Source organism: Mytilus trossulus, chromosome 9, assembly GCF_036588685.1.
Source record: "Mytilus trossulus isolate FHL-02 chromosome 9, PNRI_Mtr1.1.1.hap1, whole genome shotgun sequence".
NCBI classification, from domain to species: Eukaryota; Metazoa; Mollusca; class Bivalvia; order Mytilida; family Mytilidae; genus Mytilus; species Mytilus trossulus.
Window position 1 is genome coordinate 55086927 of NC_086381.1, and position 22161 is coordinate 55109087.

The 22161-nt window shown below is 30.2% G+C and overlaps 1 protein-coding gene across 1 annotated transcript; it reads left to right on the plus strand.

Annotated features, from left to right (window-relative positions):
• The first annotated feature begins 2824 nt into the window (after positions 1-2824).
• LOC134683133 (uncharacterized) lies at positions 2825-17971 on the plus strand. The gene is made up of 9 exons (XM_063542249.1): positions 2825-3186; positions 7232-7356; positions 8420-8802; positions 9167-9220; positions 9633-9771; positions 11564-11679; positions 13528-13606; positions 13831-14186; positions 14562-17971. The coding sequence occupies exons 1-9, from the start codon at positions 3119-3121 to the stop codon at positions 14577-14579; spliced, it is 1338 nt and encodes a 445-aa protein (XP_063398319.1). The 5' UTR covers positions 2825-3118; the 3' UTR covers positions 14580-17971.
• The last annotated feature ends 4190 nt before the right edge of the window (positions 17972-22161 follow it).

Sequence of the window (22161 nt, forward strand, 5' to 3'; positions counted from 1 at the left end):
AAACTGTTCATGCTCATCTACTGATCAGTTTTCCTATCCCTTCAGTATGTATTGTCTTTTATTTCAAAATATTGTATGAAGCTAGCCAATTTATTTTTATTGATTCGTGAACATCCAATGTTTTTATGATTAATGTTTGTATGCTTGCTTTGAATAGGTTTCTTTTCCTAGGACCACCACTATGAAACCCCTTAAAACCTTCTGTATTTCATACAAACACTGCAAACAAGCAAAACTTTCATAATATTTGATTTTATGCTATATATAGTTATTGGTAGTTATAATTATGAATCAATCAAAATCAATAGGTAGTTTTGCAGTTGTTTAATGAATAAAATTTTCAAAACTTTTAATTGATTAGTTCGTGAATTGCAAATAAGACGGTCATGTTGAGTTACGACCATGATGGAAATGGAAGTGCTTTTTAGTGCTATGAAAATAAAAGATAACCCTGGCTCATGGTTTATGTCGTATTCAAAGTCAGGCCTACGAAATTATAATGATGAGCTTTGCATTGCGAAAGAAAGAAATCAATATCATATTTTTACAATCATAAACAAAATTCCCAAATTCTGAATAGTGTATGTTTCATCGATAAAGTATTCTTCTCGACCTCTGTAAAGGACAATTAATGTAAAAGTATTAGCATGTCTCTGACCTATTGACACATTGTCAAATTAAAACGTAGTATACTTATAATTTATTACTCTTTATAAATAGAATATTTTTTTATTTATAGAAACAAAAATTGACGTACCTGTCTGTATAGATGTTGACTTGAACCAAAAATATATATAGATAACTATGTATCTCTAAGGGCTTATAACCTATAAATCTAATTTGTTTTTTCATTAATTATTAATTCGTTGAATTTATATTTTTATATTTCATAGTTTTAAATTTAATCATATGACTTTATTGAGTATTTATTTTTACTTGTTTGCCTTAAAAATAAACAAAAACGTCTTTCAATAAAGGAGATAAACCTTGGTTAAGGAGCTCACTTTTTCAAATGCCTTATCAAATTGCATGAACACAGGTTGTAACAGTGATAGTATACGATAATAATACATTTAATGCAATGCTCTTCAACTTTGTATTTATTTGGCTTTATAACTATTTTGATCTGAGCGTCACTGATGAGTCTTATGTAGACGAAACGCGCGTCTGGCGTATACAATTATAATCCTGGTACTTTTGATAACTATTAAGGTCCAGCTAAAGTGGTTATCTTTTTTAAATCTGAAGTTTCTTTTGTGTTGCTTCGTCTTTCGTTTTCTATGTTGTGCCTGTTGTACTATTATTTGTATGTTTGTCTTTTATTTTAACCATGGCGTTGACAGTTTATTTTCGAATTATGTGTCTGACTGTCACTCTGGTATCTTTCGCTCCTCTTTTATTTCGCCTCTCTTTTATAACATTGATCGCAATCTTTTATCGTATACATATTCTTCACGTTATCACGTTATCTCAAATATAATTGATACAAAAATATAATAAGCTTTTCTTTCTTATAAAGTAAGTTGCTTCAAAAATCCAAATGCCTCTTTAGAAATACGATGTGACGTCTACTAGCAATCTGGTCATAATTACGATATGGCGTTACGCATACCTTTAAATATACAAATAAAACTAAGCATTTAAATGTGGGCTAATCTCTAAATCAATTAAAAGTTGAAATAATATTAAGTCGAATCAATGTTTTTTTCAGGAATGCAAGTCATGAACAAAAGTTTTACATTTTTATGAAAAACAATATCATTCAAATGACATATGTTAGTATTTGCACTTGGCGTGCAATTTGACGAAAATGCGAAGAAAGTTCAGCAAGTCAATACTTATACAAATCAAATATTTTCTCAATCTCAATTGCAGTTGTTTTTCTATTAATTCATGGTTGCTAAAGAAGTATCAACGTCATTATATAATATTTTCTTTGCAAAATTACATTAAAAAAAATGTATTACATGAATAACTGAAGCTGCATATTTTAAAGAGAGCTTCAAATGGTTGTTAGCTTTGTTTCTAGATAAAAGTGCTTTTTTATATGTGAAATTAGCTATACAATCGCCGTGCATCTGTCAGCTATAATATAACTATTTCCTGCAAAGGCATGGTCATTTCAACGCACCATCATCTGAAAATGTCTATACAGAGTCAGGAATATGTCATTTGTTTTTCATTTGTTGGTTGATAAAGTCTTGCGTATTTTAGTAAGGTTTTATGGACTTCCCTCTTGGTATTTTTGTATACTTGTTTATTATTAAACTTCTTAAATGCAATCTGATGTTATGAAAACAAAATAAAATAAAATACTGAAATAATTAATATATTACAACTTGAACATGATGAATCAGCTTCTTCTTTCCTTAACTCAAACACCTTTTTCTTTGTAGTTATATAAATGTCTAGCCTTAAAATTAAAGTATAATTTCTTCACAGTTGAAGTCATGTATGAAAACATGATTCTTTTTGTCTTAAGTGTCGGTTCGGTTTAAATATGCAAGCGTTCATCTAGACAAGTAGAGCAATCTATTTCCTTGTAATTACGGTATTGCATATGTTACGTCAGAAACATGAACTAAGCAATAAAATTGGCAAAATCGACATATGCCAATACAATAACGTATTGTAATAACAATCATTGAGAATCATTATTGCGAGAACTAACAAATATCGAGCCCCATTGCAATAAAATATGACAACTTGTCTAAATAATGACATGTCAGATTTTTTATTCGTCAAGAGCGGCATAGATGACAACCTACAAAACAGGGGGTATATATATTGCTTGCTTCGTTCATTTATATGGTAATGTCTACAGTGTGTGTGTCTCATTAAGTGATCCAGGTGAAACAACAGCTCACCTATATGTTTCTACCTGTGTTTACCTGTTCGGAGCTACTTTGTTAAATTACATTTGCTGAGTTTCCTTAAAGTGGATGACTGTGGATTCTCTGATCATCTCTTTATCTGTTCATTTATGTGATGTGGACTATACAAAAACTAGTTTTGCTTAATAAGTGATTAAATATTTAAAAAAATTTGATAATTTCTATTGGATTAAATTATATTATCAATCGTAGCTACTTGATTAAAAAATAATATTTCTGGAAATATGATACCACGCACGGAAAATAATAACAATTGTTTACCAGGTAGACGAAAACCAAACAATCGTCACAGGTATGTTGTTTTTTTCTTCTTTTTTCTTTTGTCTGTCTTCTCTTATTTTCTTATGGGGATAATATTTAACTCTCATAATGTATACTTTTTATTCTGTTTTAAGATTGAATGCCTCGTGAATACATGAAAAAATGTTTGAAAGTTTTAAATTCCATTTATCAATTAATATTCCGCTTGTAAATTTAAAATATAAAAGGGCAGATATGACATCCTTGCTGAACTTATATGTTGATAATTATTACACACATATATAGGTTTAATATGATAACTTGATTCACTTTACTTATCAACATAAAACAAATGGACGTAAAATAAATCAAATAATAAAATAATGATAATGATAATATCTGTCTGTTGCACTTTTTCATCTGATATTAACAAATGTTAATTTCTCAACAATGTGCATCTGACAAAAAAAAGTAAAAACACGAAAACATTTCAAACGAATGAATTTTCTTGAATTTTAAATTATAAACTCATATTGGCTAAAAAAAACACATTTACAAATAAAATGGAAAACTGAAGAATTTTCTACAGTTTTAAGTTTCGAGCCATGCCAACGACGAACTAATCGTTTTAACTGAATCAGCTGATCAACGTTATTTGGCAAAACTGTTCCTAAAATACCACCAGGAAATATTATCAATGACTTTTTGCTATCATAATTCATATAATATGAATGAAAAATTACCATGTATGAGGTCCTTGACATGATAAGAATTTTAATAAGTTGTGTATTCCTGTATTATATAAGATGGACGACTTATTTTCTTAATATATAGTTATATTAATGCAGCCGTCAGTTTTAGACATAGAGAGGCATTAATAAACAGACCTTGTAGTGCGATGAAACTAATACATAAATCAACGTCAACCTTCCTTCGCTATACTGGTATCACTAAGTATATATTAATCTATATTAAGACAGAATTCTGGGCTAGCACTTATGTAAATATTTTGACATATATAATGTTTCTGTAAAAAGATGAAGAAAATATGAAATGAGGGAATAATTTACAGAACTACCTAACAATACCGAAGACAAGACTATTTTTCTTTATCAAATTCACATGTCAAAAACCTTGCCATGATGCTTTTTTTAAGCCGACGAAATCTTCATAATTATTCTCGTAAATGATTGTGTTATTGGCTATCAAACCACATAAAGTTATTTTTGTATTCATGTATGAGTCATTATAAAAAGTTGAGAAGTTAATTGAATATGTCCCTGTATGCATATTGATAGCAAATGTCATACAAAGGAAAACCTATTACTTCTTAAACTGAATAACGTTAGTTAAGATAAAAGTCTTATTTCGAAAACTACCTATTAACAAACGTTACAAAACAAGTTGACTTTTCTTGGTAACAAAGTTGATTGCTGTGCAGTAAACAACCTAAAATAAATTTAGAGCAGAACACAATATTTTACACAAAGGTTTGGTTTGAATTCAAATCTGTCATTTAAAGATAATAACATGGTCTTGTTATGCGATATCAGCTACGTTTACCTTTATAGAAGACATTCCAGAAAGTTACAAAATGAACATCAGCAATAAAAATGTTACGTAATTGGTATATTGGCTATTTCAGTAAATTTCATTGTTCGTGTTCTTCCAACACGTATGCTTTCTTTTCCAAAAGCTTTTACTAAACCGAACATGTATTTTATCTAACGATATGAATATAATTGAATCTTACAACTACATGTATTTAAAATATACTTGTCCGCAATAGCATAATCAAGATGTGAATAACCGAACATAATTTTTGATCTAACAATATGAATATAATTGAATTGAACAAGTAACTAAATAAGACCTTGTATCAGTAACATAATCACGATATGATTCTTTAAAGAAAGTGTAGCTCACAATGTCTACTGTTTAAAAAAAAAGACAGTTTGTACAAAAATCGAAATTGAAATGCAATATGTTTTTTACATTCTTAATATGTTATCATGCTTATTCACACGGAAGTACAAATTTGTGTCTGTTCTATGATGAGAATTAAACTAATTAAATAAAGTAAAATCTAGTTGATACTGAATACATTGTGACTGCAAATTACACCAAAGGTTAAAGTACACGTGTTTTATTGCCATTACATCCTTATCAAAATACTGGTGGGTGTTTTTCCTTGTATGATTTAAAACAATATAAAATTGATATACGCGAGTCTTTTTTGTGTCTACGTGATTGCGATTGTAAACTTTTAAGCTGCAGGTGGGTAATGATCTCCTAGTAACATACATTTTAAGGCGGCTAGCAGTTATCGTAAGGCAACATATATCATTGTCCTGCCGGAAGATCCATGCAGTCATCTGGATATGTTACTTTTTACAAATACGGTCCTATGTCCTATTAAATACCTCACGAGGACAAGTCATGTCATACAGCTGGGCATTTTATTGGATTTAGCTTGTCACATATAAACATACCTATCTGTAAATGAGATGGTCATTACTCATTATTCAAATAAAGACAATACAATGCACATGATAAACGTTTCAGATGACAATAAGTATGCATAGAATCCTAAATTCTACATTATAGCGTAGGATTTGTACATACACAATTTTAAAACTTGTCCTTAAATTTAATTAGTCTACATTTGTAATGGATAAGTTTAATACCAAATCGTGTTTCGTCTGAAAATATTTTATACTAATTTAATTTTCTAGAAATATCACAAAATAAGTTTCGCAGTAGCGTCTTTCTAGTAGGCCTGGCTTTGTGATTCGTGTTAAAGGACAGAGTATATAACGAAAGGGTAAAAAAACCTGACAACACCAGGCCAAAAAAAAAAAAGAAAACAAACCCCCTAAAAACACAGAAACCTAAAGATTAAGTAAACACAAACGCTTCCAAATGGTATAATTTACCAAGTTACAAACATTTATATCATTTAAATAATAAAACAAAGACAAAGTGTTTAATTCTCATATCGACACGACATGATTGTTTCAACAAATACATGACTGTTTTGAGTTAACGGTAGAAAATGTCAATCATCCGATTAAATAATTTTCTGTAAATCAATACATAAACATAAAGACAACATTACAGGTCTTGATTGACTAAGAGTAATGAAAAAGTACTTTCAAACAATGTAAATAAAGTACTTTAAATTCTCCCTCGCCCTGCTCGTCCGAATTTAAAGTATTTAATCTCTAAATTCAATAGGCTATAAACAAAACAAACACAGATATAGGATTAGTTGCTCGCAGTAACATATCATTTTCTCTTGCGATAAAATATTTTATTTTACTTTCTTCTACATATTTCTTCGATTCAAACCACTGACATATAAATCCATGACATATAACATTGTTTCTCATTCGCATCTTTTCTTTTTCCTCGGTTAATACCTCCAACGCCTGTACGTATGTAATAAACATAGCAGCAACTGTCAATTTACCAATGTGACCAACTTCAATTCGACGCAACTGCGAGCACCTTCGATAATATTACATTTAAATGCCAAACTTTATATAGTACCATTAAATCCCACCCGTAGAAACCGCCAAAACTTTCCTCGTGCATTATACACCCGACATCAAATTCTATAAATAGTACATACTGTTGCAGAACTAGTTCCCATCTATAAATAATTACCACTGAAAGCAAACGGGAAAACACCAATTTCAAACGAAATAAAATAGATATACATACACTAGGTTTTAAACCAAAATCCCAGTCAAACCCAAATAAAACCGCTGTCATTGTTCCACAATTTTTTAAGTAGATTATTCAGTCGTCATATTTGAGGTCTGCTATTCCCAATTTGGTAGTTTCAATTAAGTTACAAATAGATAATTCAGGGTTGTCATATTTGAGCCCTGTTATTCCCTACTTAGTTATTTTAATCAAGTTACAAATAGATTCTTCAGGGTTGTCATATTTGAGCCCTATTATTCTCTTGTTAGATCTATATCTGTATCATTGTATCTATTTGTACCTTACTTCCATAACATTGTTATTATATTGGTTAAATATAGAATTTTATTATTTTATAGATGTTTAAATTTTTCATTTTATTTAAGGTTAAAAAAGAGACTATCAACGTTACTCCACACACATGTAGCATTGATTTTACTGAGTACATTAGCTGTTCTTGACGCAGGATGTGTAATTGGTCAGATCATATCGGATATTCTGATAATGAAAGGTAATGTCTGTTAAATTACAAGTGAAATACATCACAATTAATCTGTCAATCATCGACCATTGTTTTTCTTCTGCTTTACATGAATGACTTATTTTCTGTTTGACAGCTGATATCCTGATCGATCAAATTATGTTGTTTTTATAACAATAAAGGCGAAAAAGTCATACCCATGATCTGATAAACATTAATAAGAACATGTATATATGTGTATTGAAGCGAGACCTATTACAATGTTTGACGTAACACTATTATAATCAGACTTTTTTCGTAATTTGTTTTGATTGTTATTTGATTTTTTATGTTGCAAGTAAACCAAAAGTATGTTATATGAATAAATGCAGATTCGCGCATACACCATCAGGATGCAATCAAACGACAGAAAGACTTCATGACGGCTTCATTTGTAAACCTGGTTTAGGTACTTGCATGTCGAAGGGTCTCCGATTTATAATTTCATAACTCTTTTGAGCGAAGTACTACCTGCATCCAAGCGTCCTAGTCTAATAATTTCCCTGTCTTTAAATAACTGCAGTTATTCTTAAAATCAGTCAAGTGTTTACGTTTGCTAAAATTAAAGAATATGAAATTTTAATAATTTCGTACATTCGAAATGTTTTTCTTAATTTACCTCCATCTCGAACGCTCGACCCAAAATTTTGAAGGCGAGTGATTATTAAGAATTAAGTATTTTTATGCTTCTGTTCAATACATTTTTTTTTATCATTGTGTATATAATAGAAAACTTCCATAATTGGTCAAACTTATGTCTGATCTTATTTGTAACGTTGATCAAATAAAATAACTATAAAACTAGACCGGGCGACTATAAAATTATCATCAATATAAACATTGCTTTCTAAGATGTAAAGAAAAATACTTAAAACCTACATAGAATACATTCTGTGTGCATTTATCTTTAGATATAATAGATCAAAAGCTTCTTCTATGCAATTTTTACACAAACATACATTACTTCAAGGTAACATTTCGCAAATTTCAGCTGATTTGATTTATACCTAATATTCTCGATGTATTTTTCATATCTGTTATTGTTAATTTACAGATGAACTTCATGAAAAGCAATTAATGGAGAGTGAAGCAAAGAAAATTATATTCGATTTATTTCCGGGTAGATTTAATAGATCTGGATACGATGAGGCGGAGTTTGAGTCGATACTTCTCATTTTAAGAGACTGTTTTCAGGAAGTGAATGGACCTGAAATTACCCGTATTCAAAATAAATTTGCCGCTGCAGTTGAAAAACAGCTTCATAAAGGTCATAACCATGCCAACCACCATCACCATCTACACAAACGAGGCTCTGCTGGAAATCATAAACATACTTTTAAAGACTCACATAAAATTTATACTCATCACATTCTGCACGAACTGACACATGCCTTTCATTTAGGAAGTTTTGTTATTTTAACCATACTTTTATTAGAGGTAATTATATTTCATATTTTATTTCTATTAAGTTTAAAGTAACATTGCACAAGTAACTCTTCGGTCATCTTTTTGTGTCTCCAATAAATTATTTCAGAAGAAGAGGTACTGATATCTAGAACAAAGTACGATAAAAGCGTTTACTTTTACAATTACAAAAAACAAATTTAATTTAAAATTGACTGCTTCTGAACTTCCAATATATTTAATTGCTAATATTCCTTTTTTTATTCATTTGGCTTTCTGTGACATCACCGGATTGCATTGCTTAATGTAATATGAAAAAATTTAAATGGTTTGATGTAGGGACGTTTCGTAACAAATTGCCAACACTTAACATAATTTCTATCTTGATTATTTGCAGACATTTCTAAAGGTTTTAGCAATGGGAAAGAAGTTCTTGAACCATAAAATAGAGGTAACTATTACATAGTTTTATTTGAAATGTTATTAGATATCAATGACACGCTTGCTATAACTAGCATGGAACTACGAACAACTGTCAGACAAGTTAGAGGTTTAGCTAGCGATATAACCAGTTTTAATCCTCTATTCCTTCGAAAATTGCTTATAGAAGCTAAGGAATATGACAGTTGTTTTCTATTTGTTTCATTGGTTTTTTTAGACTAACTTGTTGTTGTGCCTGGTTTTTTAGAACTATCCCATTTTCAGTTTAAACTTCGAAATTCGATATATTTTTAATATTTCATGTTAATATTTAATTGTTCATGAATTCAGCTAGTGTCGTATTTAACCCAATTTGTAAAAATTTAAGTATTTTAAATCAAATGTAGAAAGTATCATAACTGTTCGTCACTTTTCCATTTCAGGTTTTCGATGCGTTTGTTGTTTTAGTTTCTTGGATTCTTGATGTTGCATTCTGGGAAGGATTATGGGCGCATCCTGAAACGGAAGCAGCCCGAATAATGACAATCATTCTTCCATGGAGACTGGTCAGGATTGTTAACAGTAAGTATCAAACAAATAATCTCTAGAATTTGTACACGTCCATGGTGATTGCATGTAAATAAACAGATTGCAATTACATGACTCATATACTTGCAACATTGCATTAGTTGAAAATAATTATGTTACTGTTTTATCTCCGTACATTTCACGAATCACTTAATCACTTCAATTTTAAATTCCATTTTCCGTTCAGTTTTAAATTATGAAGAGTTTTTAATCTAAGAGTAAATTGTTAATTCTAAAACAAAGGTAGAATGCATTTTATGCCTATTTGCACTTAATATTATTTCCACTTTTACACACTAACCTATAACGAAACCACATCTTAGAAGATCTTAATTGAAAAATACCATACATTTCAATGTTTTTGATAGACATTTCATGAGATAAAAGAGAAACAGTATTATTTTAAAATGATGTTAATGACCTTAGTCAACAAGTACATTTGATTTTTTTGTACATTTTATCCAATGGCCAGTGGCTACATGTCATCCGATAGTTTTATCAAATACGTGCATTAATCAGCTCGTGTACGAGACGAAACTAATTCCTTAAATACACTTTTCTTATAGAATACTCTAAAGGTGACATTTGCGACACTTGTCATGTTAACATTTTTTACATGCTGTTTGCATTTAAATGGGTCATTCACCATTAATTGGTACCGTAAGCAACATGCACATATTTTGTCTGTCTAGGCTAGATTTTTTATTAATTTTTATCCCAATTTCCACCATTTGAAAGATAAAAGATGTAAGGTTTGAAAAACCACTCTTTACTTTTTCCACCAGTACCAAAGCTGGCGATTTTTTTTCTATGAAAATATGAAATACTTCAAACAGACCTTATAATATTAAAAATTCATCAAAATGGAAATTTATAAAATTTAGCAAACCTATAGCCTGTTATAGCTTACTATCTGCATAGTGTGTTATTTTATCATTGTTGAAGCCTTCCGTGAACCTGTATTAGCTTACATCTTTTGCTAGAAAATTGCGTCAGTAATTCTAAATACCTCTATATTAAAGAAAAGGTGGTGAAAAGTAGCATCTGGCAATAAAGACGGAAAAAAGTGGGAAGTGGGAAAAGATTACAAAAAAGCTGTATTTGGGGAAATAAGTATCCCGATAAAACCTCTCAAATAGAATGTATCATTTTTATTAATAGTACATTGATGGGTGTTACTGTCCTTTTAGTTTGAACGTGTCTGCTTTACTTTTTAAATGAATCACTCTTCTGGAAATCATCCAACAGTCTTTATACTTTAACTCCTGTTTGACAGTAATGACTTTCCTTCACCTGTGTAGAAATACGACGCCAAATATTCTTACAGTCAATAATTTATTCAATTGTCATATACAAATTGAATTTGAAATAACATAATCCTTTTTTATCAATTTACTTATTTTGACTTTTTATATATTTATACAAAAAAAATGTAGATGTAAGTTGCTTAAATCAATTAAATGAATAAATGATGTCGCTTTTTGTATGATGATTTTTTTGCTTTTTTCATTTTGAAAGAACTTGAATCCAATTCTTTGTACAAGACTTACAAGACAAGCAGGGGTTGACTCAGATACTTATACATTGACCTATAATGGTTTACTTTTATAAATTGTTATTTCTGATGGAGAGTTGTCTCATTGGCACTCATACCTCATCTTCCTATATCTACTTAAAACATTTAAGAATAAAGTAATGGGAGACCCTTATCCGGACTTTCTTCCATAAGTAATGCTCATAGGTTACTTGGTGATGAAATTTTGTATTTTTTATTGATTTATTTCAGGTTTTGTAATGGTGATACAAGAAAAAGATCAAGTACAGCTTAAAATCATAAAACAACAATATAGAGGCTCAGTCAAAAGAGCGAGTGATATGAAAATGAAAGTAGAATTATATAGAGTAAGTATTATTAGAATGAAAGTAGAATTATTAATAGTAAGTATTATTAGAATGAAAGTAGAATTATATAGAGTAAGTAAGTAGAATTATATAGAGTTTTTTTTTTAGAATGAATGTAGAAATTACAAAGAGTAAGCTTTCGCTTTCATTTTTGTTGTTGTCCAAGGTGTATAAATTTTGATATGGTCGGATTGTCCTACTTATGCATGAAATATTTGCAACTGGACATTATCTTAATACAAGAAGTCATATACATCAATCATTTTTTAGTCCATAGTGCAAACATTTCAATAAGGTAAGATTGTCCTACTTATGTAAGAAATATTTGCAACTGGACATTAATTAAGTCATATACATCAATCATTTTATATTAGTTACAAAATCGGTATTTAAGGTCAAAATAAAGGTATTAATTTCTTCCATGTATTTGTCAACGTAATCATATCTATTTCTTGACTAGACCATAATTAATTAAAAACACAAATGAAAAGAATTTGACATGGTGAGTCATATAGATAAAAAGTTTTAATTAAATAGCTTTGACATTTAGGTTAATATCGCTTGTATTGCTTTGACGAATACCTTGTGCAAATTGATCTGACCTATATGGTGTCCATATTTGTAAATATATGTCATGCCCAGAGGCTACTGCGCATGTGTGCCTAATTAGGTTTAGTTAATTAGATAAAATGTTGCATCCACCTGCCATCCTATCTTGCTGATCAATGGAGTCTCAAGATTTTTTTTCAAAAAATGTTTTAAATTAGCAAGACTCACAAATTGCATGATTGCATACGGTGTGAATAAAGTAATACAAGATTTGTACCCTTTAAATTTACAATTTACCTGTTTATTTATCTAAAACTTAACTTTTTCGGATTTCACAATGTATGCAATTTATTAGGAAAACTTTTCACTTATTACAAAAATCGTCTTGTTTTCATATTAGAAAAATGTACGAGTCATTTAAAACAAATCCTCCAAAGTAAAGTAACGTTTTCGTTTAATTGATGATTGATTATCGTCCAGTGGCAAATATTTCATGTGACATAATTAGGACAAAAAAATGAAATAAAAAAAGTAATAATTTGTATGTATTTTCTATTCATTTACTTTAAATTAATCATGCAATATCATTTCCAAATCCGTGTTTAAAGTTGTATTGCTATCTGAGTCTCATTGCGTTAAAACTTTGGTGTATCTAGCAAAACTAAAATGATCGCATTGCTCGAAACATATACATAAATAGCTGAAATGAACAATTATGTAAATCGAGTATTTATTCCTCTATGGTGATTCTAAGGTCAGCCGATAATTAGTGTATTTGGTATGGGCAATGTTGGTATAATTCATACAAAAATAACTTGACAATATCTAATATATATTACAATGTTTAACATGATATATCTAAGGCATTTACTTATTATTTTATGTCTTATTAATATGTGTTATGTTTGCCAAAGGCTAAAGCAATAAAAAAGTAATTAATTTCTCTGGTGTTGAATATACCAGTTTAACATTAAAGTAGACGTTTGTCGTAAATGTACATCCATATATAAGTAACCGAATTTTTCATGTTTTTATAGATATAAAACGGTTTTATTAATATCTATCATTTAAACATGTGAATTTATTGGAACTAGTAGAATTGGGCTTACTTGATCTCTTGTTCCAAATAAAATATAAGAATCCATTCCTAAATATAAAACTTTTGCATTAGACAATCCGAAAACAACTATTTTAAATGATAACATGTAGGTACGATGTAATATTTAAGTATTATTGTTCCGATTGTTTTTAATTGATTTTCAAGTTTTCTGAAGTTATGATTTTTTATTTTTTTTTCAGATGGAAATGCGTCAGCTACAGAGTTTATGTAGACGTAGAGGTGCTTCCGAAAAAGAAATTCAGACATGCGCTCCTGAAGGTATGTTTTTAAACTTCCGAAAAGAATGATTTTTTATCCGTTTGCCTTAAGTGGGCTTAAGTACATTTTCTACCTGTAATTTTAATAGATTTTTCAAAAGGCTTTGGATTTCTAGACAAAACGAGAAAATTAATAATAGAAACTGAATAAACCAAAAGCAGATAACATCAAGCACTGGTGATCAAAAACAAACATGACTCAATTTATATGTAATCTATTTTTAGGTAAGCGAAGACGCAGCAGCTTACTTCCTGTTTTAACAAGACTCGCGTCAGTGGGTCTCCTTGGCTCAATGACAAGTTCAAATGATTTAACCAAGGAGGCAGCATCAAATGATACGTCTGATGAAGAGGATTCTGCATTAGATATGAACAGCCGTCCAAATAGTAATTTTAGTAATTTTAGTAGTGATTGCTACAGTTTAGCACGGACTATATCAACCGGTAGCAGTGTTTCTGCTATAGCTTTCCCGTGTAGAGGAAGTGTTGAAAATTTAGTGAAAGATAACCCAGCATTTACAGAAGATGCAGAAGACGTACCTCCTAATTATAGTGAAATTGAGCGGGAAATGAATGAAGAGGTGGGTTCAAAGTTATGAACTTATAAATTTAAATATCCCCATTCACAAAAGATTAATTTTTAACACATATGTCTGCATGCTATTCATTTTGCTTTAATATTTTATGACAGGTCAAGCTTACATGTGCATGTAATATTTTATGTGATATTTAACGCCTTTTTTGCTCGTGATGTGAATTTAACTAGCTGTGCTTTGGGCAATTGTCAAATTAAAAATCGTGCAATATTATAGTGAGCCAATTTTACAATGTAAATTTTTGACATTGAAATTAATTTTGATCTTTCAAATTTAAATTTGGTTCTATAAAAAAAAAATTATACAATACTGGACGCTATATAACTGCTTTACTAACCGAACACATTTTTTGCATTGTAGGAAAACACTCGACTGTAGACTCAAACCGGAAGTCATTGTTGCACTTTACTAATTTGGATACGGTATTAGAATGGAATGAAAGTGTTTGAACGCTTAGATCCTTAGTCCCTTATTGTCTGTCGGTAGATTGTATTTGTATCTTTGAATGATCAGATTGTGTTGTCCACCCGAAACTTGGCATGAGACAGCAACCGCTCGACTCGTAGATATGAATAAGGAACAGCATAATGTAGACACGAGTGGTATTAACTTTAGGATGAAAAGTCAACTGAGAGAGACATCGAGTACTCTTCTGAGCTTTTGTCAACGTGAAAAGTAAAAAGACAATCATCTTAACTTATATTATGATATTCTCTTTGTATTCATCTTTGCTTCTTAGTTTTTTCCATCCAAATATCATTATAATGCACATTTTTCTCTCGTTTATATATGCATTCCATTTGATATGACATTATATTAAAAAGGCATTGATAAATATTGATCATAGATTTCATTCAAGGTAAATAAGAAAAATATATTTTGAATATTCATTTTATAATGTGATAAATTGAAAGGTCGTTCTAATTTTGATTAAAATAAGCACGTGGTTTTTTTTCTTTCAAAAAGATGAAAAAAAATAATATTTAACATAAATACGAAGGTTTCTGCACAGATAACGTTTATTCACGCACGACTGCCCGTTTCATTTTACATTCTATGAAAGTTTAATATACCGGTAAAACTATCACTATTAGATAGCGTTTTGTTTGTTATTTTGCAAAAGGAATGCATGTCTCAACGAACTATATTCCAAAATATATGCAATGCTTGCTAAAACAATGTTTTCAAAGCATTGTCGCTTATTGTTGCTACTTGGAGGATTTTTCAAATGTTATTCCTTTTTTGTACTAAGCATTGTTTATCTTAATAATTTATAGAAATTAAGATAGTACTATTCTCGAAAGAAGGTGTATATTTGAACATGGAATTATTTTTGTTGAAAGTACAATGCCTTTCTTGATTTTCAAGGTAGAAACTAGCAAAATTTTGTAAAAATATTTGATTACATCAATCTTGGCTGAAAGTCGCCAGAGTACACAAAAGAAATGTTTAGTTTTAATGGTTTACTTTCAAGTTTTTTGTTGAGACAAGGGGCGATAATTTCCCGCTCATTTTTCAAATGAAATGTGTATCTGACCTATTTGGTCTAAATAAAATTAATTTGATCAATTATCAGTATTATTGTGTATCATTTGATAACAATTGATTTACAAATATGTGTGTTGACTCATGTGTATATGTGTAGCGCGTGTGTATGTTAATGTAAGATATTTATATTGTTTGTTTTCATTTTCCATCCATTTTTTTGTTACGGAATGTATGCATAGTTTTCATCCCTTAAACTACATTAATATCTGCCACTTCACCTCACCACGATAGCGTTATTATATATATAATAGTCAATTTCATCATCACAAAAATTAATTTGTCTTTGGGTATACCAGTAGAGGACATGTGTATGTAACTGTTTCCCCTTTTTGTAGTGTTTTTTAATACTTAACCCATGTTAAATTTTTATTAACTGGTACCTATTCTGAATCAAAAATTTAAAAAGTGTTTCTCTTGCAGATGATTTGGTAAAACGGACCTCAACAGTGCAGGACCATGTTTTATTGTATAAAACAAAACATAATTTCGATAGTTTTTCTACCTGTTTTTAATCGACCAAGCATATTTTCTCTTATTTTACTATGATAATTGCTGTTTAAACATAAATGATTTCTAAATACTGTTTTTTTTTAAATGGTCATGAATTTTTAAACTATCTTAATAAAGAAAGTATAATTTGGGATAAATATTGGCCCTGCGCCAACACGGCTTTTAAAAATGGTAGCTGGATGACTATTTTGACTTTGGCGTACTTTATAAGATTTGTCAGGTTTATTCAAAATAGGCTAAATCAGCAGTATTTTGACTTATTTGATCAACAACACGAGCTTTGTCAAAATAGTTTTTCTCAGCGGGTAGTGTATCAAAAAGTACTAAAATTGTCAAATTTTTCAAAACATATTTTAGTTTTAATATGATATACATTAAAAATTGACATTTCGAAAACCTTCTGCTTTGTTTTCACAGGAATACTTGCTTGTTCCTAACTTGTCAGGTCCGAATACAACTATAGAGCAATCTTAAATTTTCTTTTCTTCGTTTGATCTTATTTCTTTTAAGGGGGAGGGGGAAATAAATGAAAGCAATTATAAAATACCTCTATGTTAGCTTGAACAAAGAACAGTGTTGGATGACATTTATTATTCCAAAATAATATCTATATTTGTCCCATTAAAAACTTTAATTGTCTCTCAATTGTACTAAGACAATTAGTAATTTTATGTATTAGTTATTAAGGTCATATATAGGAGGGTCAGGATGGGGTATACATATTAGAGAATAAACGACACTATGAATACAAAATAATGTAAAGGTTAAAGATTAGAAACAAAGAATACTTTCATAAAATAAGGTTCTAAGTTTAAGAGATATGAAAGTAAATCAGAATAGGTTGTAACAGGGTTCTAGATTATAATAAAAAAAATAGAATAAATAAATAGAATAATGGACAAATCACAATGAACCAAGAATAAAGACCCTCTCCCCTATCCCTACCCTCATATATAAATCAATCTCTTCAAGTTTTATGTGTGTGTTAGGTTACATGCAAATTATTATGAAAACTGTTATGCTATTTATCATTTGAATTTAGTGTACATGCATTGTATGTTCAAAGCAGTAACATGATAAACAATATCTTTTTTTATTTTTCTACTTTAATGTTTAGAATTTCACTCGCTTTGTAGTAAAAGGAACTTTGCTGACTTTGGTGATTTCAATTAATTCTTTTTAGAGACTGTTTCGAAATATACAAACACAATTTACTTTTTTGATTCTTTGATTATGTGACATACCTTGAAAAATCTCTAAAAAATTCTTGAAATTGCGCACAAAAATACCCATTGAAAATTGTGACTCCCGTTACATCCCTGAGCCCTTTTTTGCCTCAATGAGCGCGAAAGCGTTTATCTCGTACTCTTTTACCCTCGAGTACAATTTCAAGTAAAACATTCGTTATTACTCTTACAATTCAGTTCGAGTATCAACGTATACAAAAAACGAACAACAATCTTCTTTTTTATATATATATGTTGAAGAAGATAAATTAAATTTCAACGTTATATTTCAAACGTCCTTAACAGTTCAAAAACATATTTTGGGACAGTCTCAAAGTCAGGAAAAAGGGGCGAAAAAATTCATATTATGACTGTGATATCTAATTTGTTACTTATGATATTTGATTTCTGTTTTTGTTTTACTCCTCATGGTAATCATTAAACCAGATATTAATGCCGTTTTGAATAAAAATACAAAAGTAATAATGTTTCGTTTCTTTATTTTTGCTTTATATGATTTCTATTTTTGCTGATGGAGCAAAAAGATATTGTTCAAAACAGGATTCTCCAGTATAGAAACAAGGAGATAAACTTAAATATGGTTGCTTATGAGACAATTATCGACTAGGGTCCAAAAAAAATTGATGTTGGCTACTATACGTCACTGTACTGCATAAAAAAGAGCCAAAGCCCATACCGATACCCCTACTGGTGGACTGTTAGACCACTGGGGTTGTACATGCAAAATAGCCAGAACTTCGACACAAGCATTCAAAAACGAAATGTATGTTACTTATATTTGATGTAACAAAATCATAGAAAAAAAAATCTCAATTAAGGATTATCTCCCTCTGCTTCTTTGTCACGTTTAAGGTGGTACCCAACACCTTGACTATAAATAATTTGGCTGTTTTTTTGGTTTTTTTTAACTTTTGACAAAAAATTTACTTTGACCCTAAAATATAAAAGTTTCAGAAAACTCAAACCAATTACTTTCTTGGAAAATATTGGTTGGACATATGGTAGTTTGACTAACACTCAATTTGATCAATGATATTGAATTTCCTTAACAATACAACGTAATTAAAACGTTTAGCTGATTTTACGGAGTTATCTCCCTGTAGTGTTAGGTACCACCTTAAGCTATATTTCTCTTTCATTTTGATTTACATGCTCTTTATCTTATGAAAGGTTTCTGATGTTCAAACATATTGACCTCGAGAATTACTGAAGGGAGATTCATTGCTGAAATGTGCATCTGTTGCAGAGAAATGCAAACCAAAACTAAAGATCTTGTTATCGAAAAATGTCCCTTATATTCTTTGGGAAAATATTATTCGTTTTCGGTAACGCATAAAAGACAAAGACAAGTAGACTGCAATGGGAAATATGTAATTTTTTAAGCATTTTGGAAAAGATGAATTTAAGTTAAGCAAACACTGGCTTGTCGCATTACATTTATATTGGATGATTGGTGGAGGAAGCTGGAGAGCCTTGCATGAGAGAACCCCCTGGACACCTGTATTAAGATTGGCCCGGGAGTCCAATGCAAATAACTCACAACCTCGGTAATACAATAGTTCGACTACGTAAACCACTCGGTCACATATGCTATGATTAGGCTTTTTTATGTAGTAAATACACTCTTGGGTCAGTACTATTTGTCTTTTCCTTTGTTTTGTCTGTCATAATTTAGGAGCCTGGCATGCATATTTTATCATTGGTTGCTATCTGCTATATAATTGGAATCTGTTTATTGTTATACTAGTATAAATCAGTGTTTCTTTTTTGAACTGTGTCACCTCTTAAACTATCCGGTATAAGAAAAAAGTATAACAAATATACCGCACTTCAGTGCAATTTCAAAAAGGAGGAGGTCCATGAAAACTGCATCTTCGCTAGCCAAGGGTTACGATCCACTCCCGCTCTTCGCTAACCAATGGTTACGATCCGCTCCCGCTCTTAGAGCGGGAGTGGATCGTAACCCTTGGCTAGCGAAGATGTGAAAACTGATAAGTTCAAACGTTAACGACCACCGAAAATTAGTGACAAAAGCTATCATATTTCTGAAATTTTGAGTTTTGCTTACTGCTTAAGGTGGTACCTAAAACTACAGGGAGATAACTCCGTAAAATCAGCTAAACGTTGTAATAACGTTAGAAGATAAATGTAAAAGGATATATTAAGCTTCTCAATGATCAAAATAAGTGTTTGTCAAACTGCTATATAACCAGTGTAATTTTCCTGATAAAACCCTTGGTTCAAATATTTTGAAATTTTTATATTTTTGTCATAGTGTCAAAGTAAATACTTTGTCAAATTTGACGAAAATTAAACAAGCCAAATTAATTTTAGCAAAGGTGTTGGGTACCACCTTAAGGCAAAACAGTTACCTGAAATTGTTCATATATTTGGTCTTTATAACTGATAGTTGTCTCTCTAAAGTATTCATACCATATGTTCTATTATATATAATGCCTCTTGGTACCAGATTAGTAGCACAGTGTTTAAACAGAAAGGTTACAGTCCTGCGATACAGTTCGTCACTGCCTCTACACATTGATGTATTTCAAGTTATTAGGAGTTTAATGATCTCACATGTTAAGAATATAGAAACCTAATGTTTAAGCAGCAAGATTGATTATATTTTTATTTAAACTACAAGACGCATCCGGTTATAATAGAACAAGGAACGCTTTTCTCGTAGGTGTAACTTAAGTTATCTTCATTAGAATACAAATTAAAGCAATAAATTTTAATTAACTTAAGGTTTGACTTTTACATGTATTAGGAAAATGAAATTATATTTAAGCGCTTGATGAATTATTTAATATATGAAACAATCTTGTATTACTGTTATTTTGTCTTCAGACAAAGTTTTTAGTAAGATAAAATGGAATGCTATAAGTTAAAACATTAGATACATAGGATTCATTTTTTTCTGCGACGATAATGCCTGGTAAAATGTTTTGAAAAAATCGGCCTGTTGTTCATTGAAAATCATCATCTATGCATGAGTGTAAGTGGTATGTTTTTGTAAAGCAAACTCTAACAGCTAAACTTTACGTATAAAATCAAGGAATTCAAAACAGTAATTTATCTTTTTTTTTCATTGATTCAATGATTTTATTTTTCGTCGGTCGGTCGCATGGTTTTCAATGAAATAGTTGTCTCATTGGCGGAAATGCGATATTTTTTTTTGTTTGCAATAAAAATGATAAAAAAATACATGTACATTGTATTGACTAACACGAACTCAAGGTGAATACAATTGAGAATGGAAATGCGGAATGTGTCAAAGAGACAACAACCTGACAATAGAACAGACAACAGCAGAAGGTCACCAACAGGTCTCCATTGCAGCGAGAAATTCCCACACCCGGAGGCGTCCTTCAGCTGGCCCCTGAACAAATAAATATACTAGTTCAGTGATAATGAACGCCCTAAACTCCAACTTGTACACAAGAAATTACAATTAAAAATAATACAAGACTAATAAAGGCCAGAGGTCTGTTTGTGATGTTTTATATATTCTCTTTCATTAAAGTAAACTACAACTACACAGCTTGCACTCGGACAAGGAAAAAAACAGAATATAACAAAATATCGAACTTGGAAATTCAAACCGGAAACATAAAAAAAATCCCATAATCCCAAACTCAAACACTCCAAACGAATAGAAAACAACTGTCATATTTCTGACTTGGTACAGGCATTTCACACCACACACAAAAACAAAAGAAAAAAAATGTGAATGTGAATCAGTGGTTAACACTTTTTAAACGTGAAACAAGAAGTTGTAACCGTTGAATAAATTTTATGTCGTCTACTCTAGTAGTACCAGCTTTAATTGTATATATGATACATGCTTATATAATGTAATAGACAGGACACTTACTATCATGTCATGAAGATAACATAAGAAATTGTAAAATGTTCTGTGGCTTCTGGTTAACCAATGTTTTGTAATATTAGTAGCCATTAAAAGCAGTATAAAAAGACCATTGGAATTATATCAACTGACGAAAGATTGCCGATTGTGTCAAAAATTCAATATAAATGTTAAGCTTTCTGAACACATTATTGTTTATTTCAATCTCTTTCACAAGAGTAACTTGTTAAAAAAAAACTTTTTTTAAATGTATTACCGTTGTTAGGGAAGTTTGCTGCTCAGTTTGAAAATAAACATCATTCCGTAGCACTAGTATATATTGATAGGGGATTACTTGAGGATCCTAGAAAGCAAAAAAAAAATAGGGGTCAATGTGTTTATTTTCGAGATATTAGCCATTGGAATTTTGGCGGGAAAATGTTCTCTCTTGGTTTTTCATAGCTTTATTAATGACCAGTTAAAGTTATCAAAATCTTTTAAAAATAAATAAGATTTTATAAGTGTTGTACAAATGCCTTATAATTATACATGTAAAAGATTTATTAAAAGAAAAATGGGGGTTTATGGGCAATTTTTTCTAAGGCTATCAAATGGATAAAACCACAGGATTCCGAAAATCTGACAAAAACTCCAAAAGATGACAAGCAAACATTCTTAAGACTAAGCTCCCCTTACTTCTTGTAGAATTATGGAAATTATCTTCAATCCGAAAAATAGTAACATATTTGTCGATGTTCAATGTTTCGGTACAGGGCGAATATTGTGACATTTTTCTTTCCTGTTT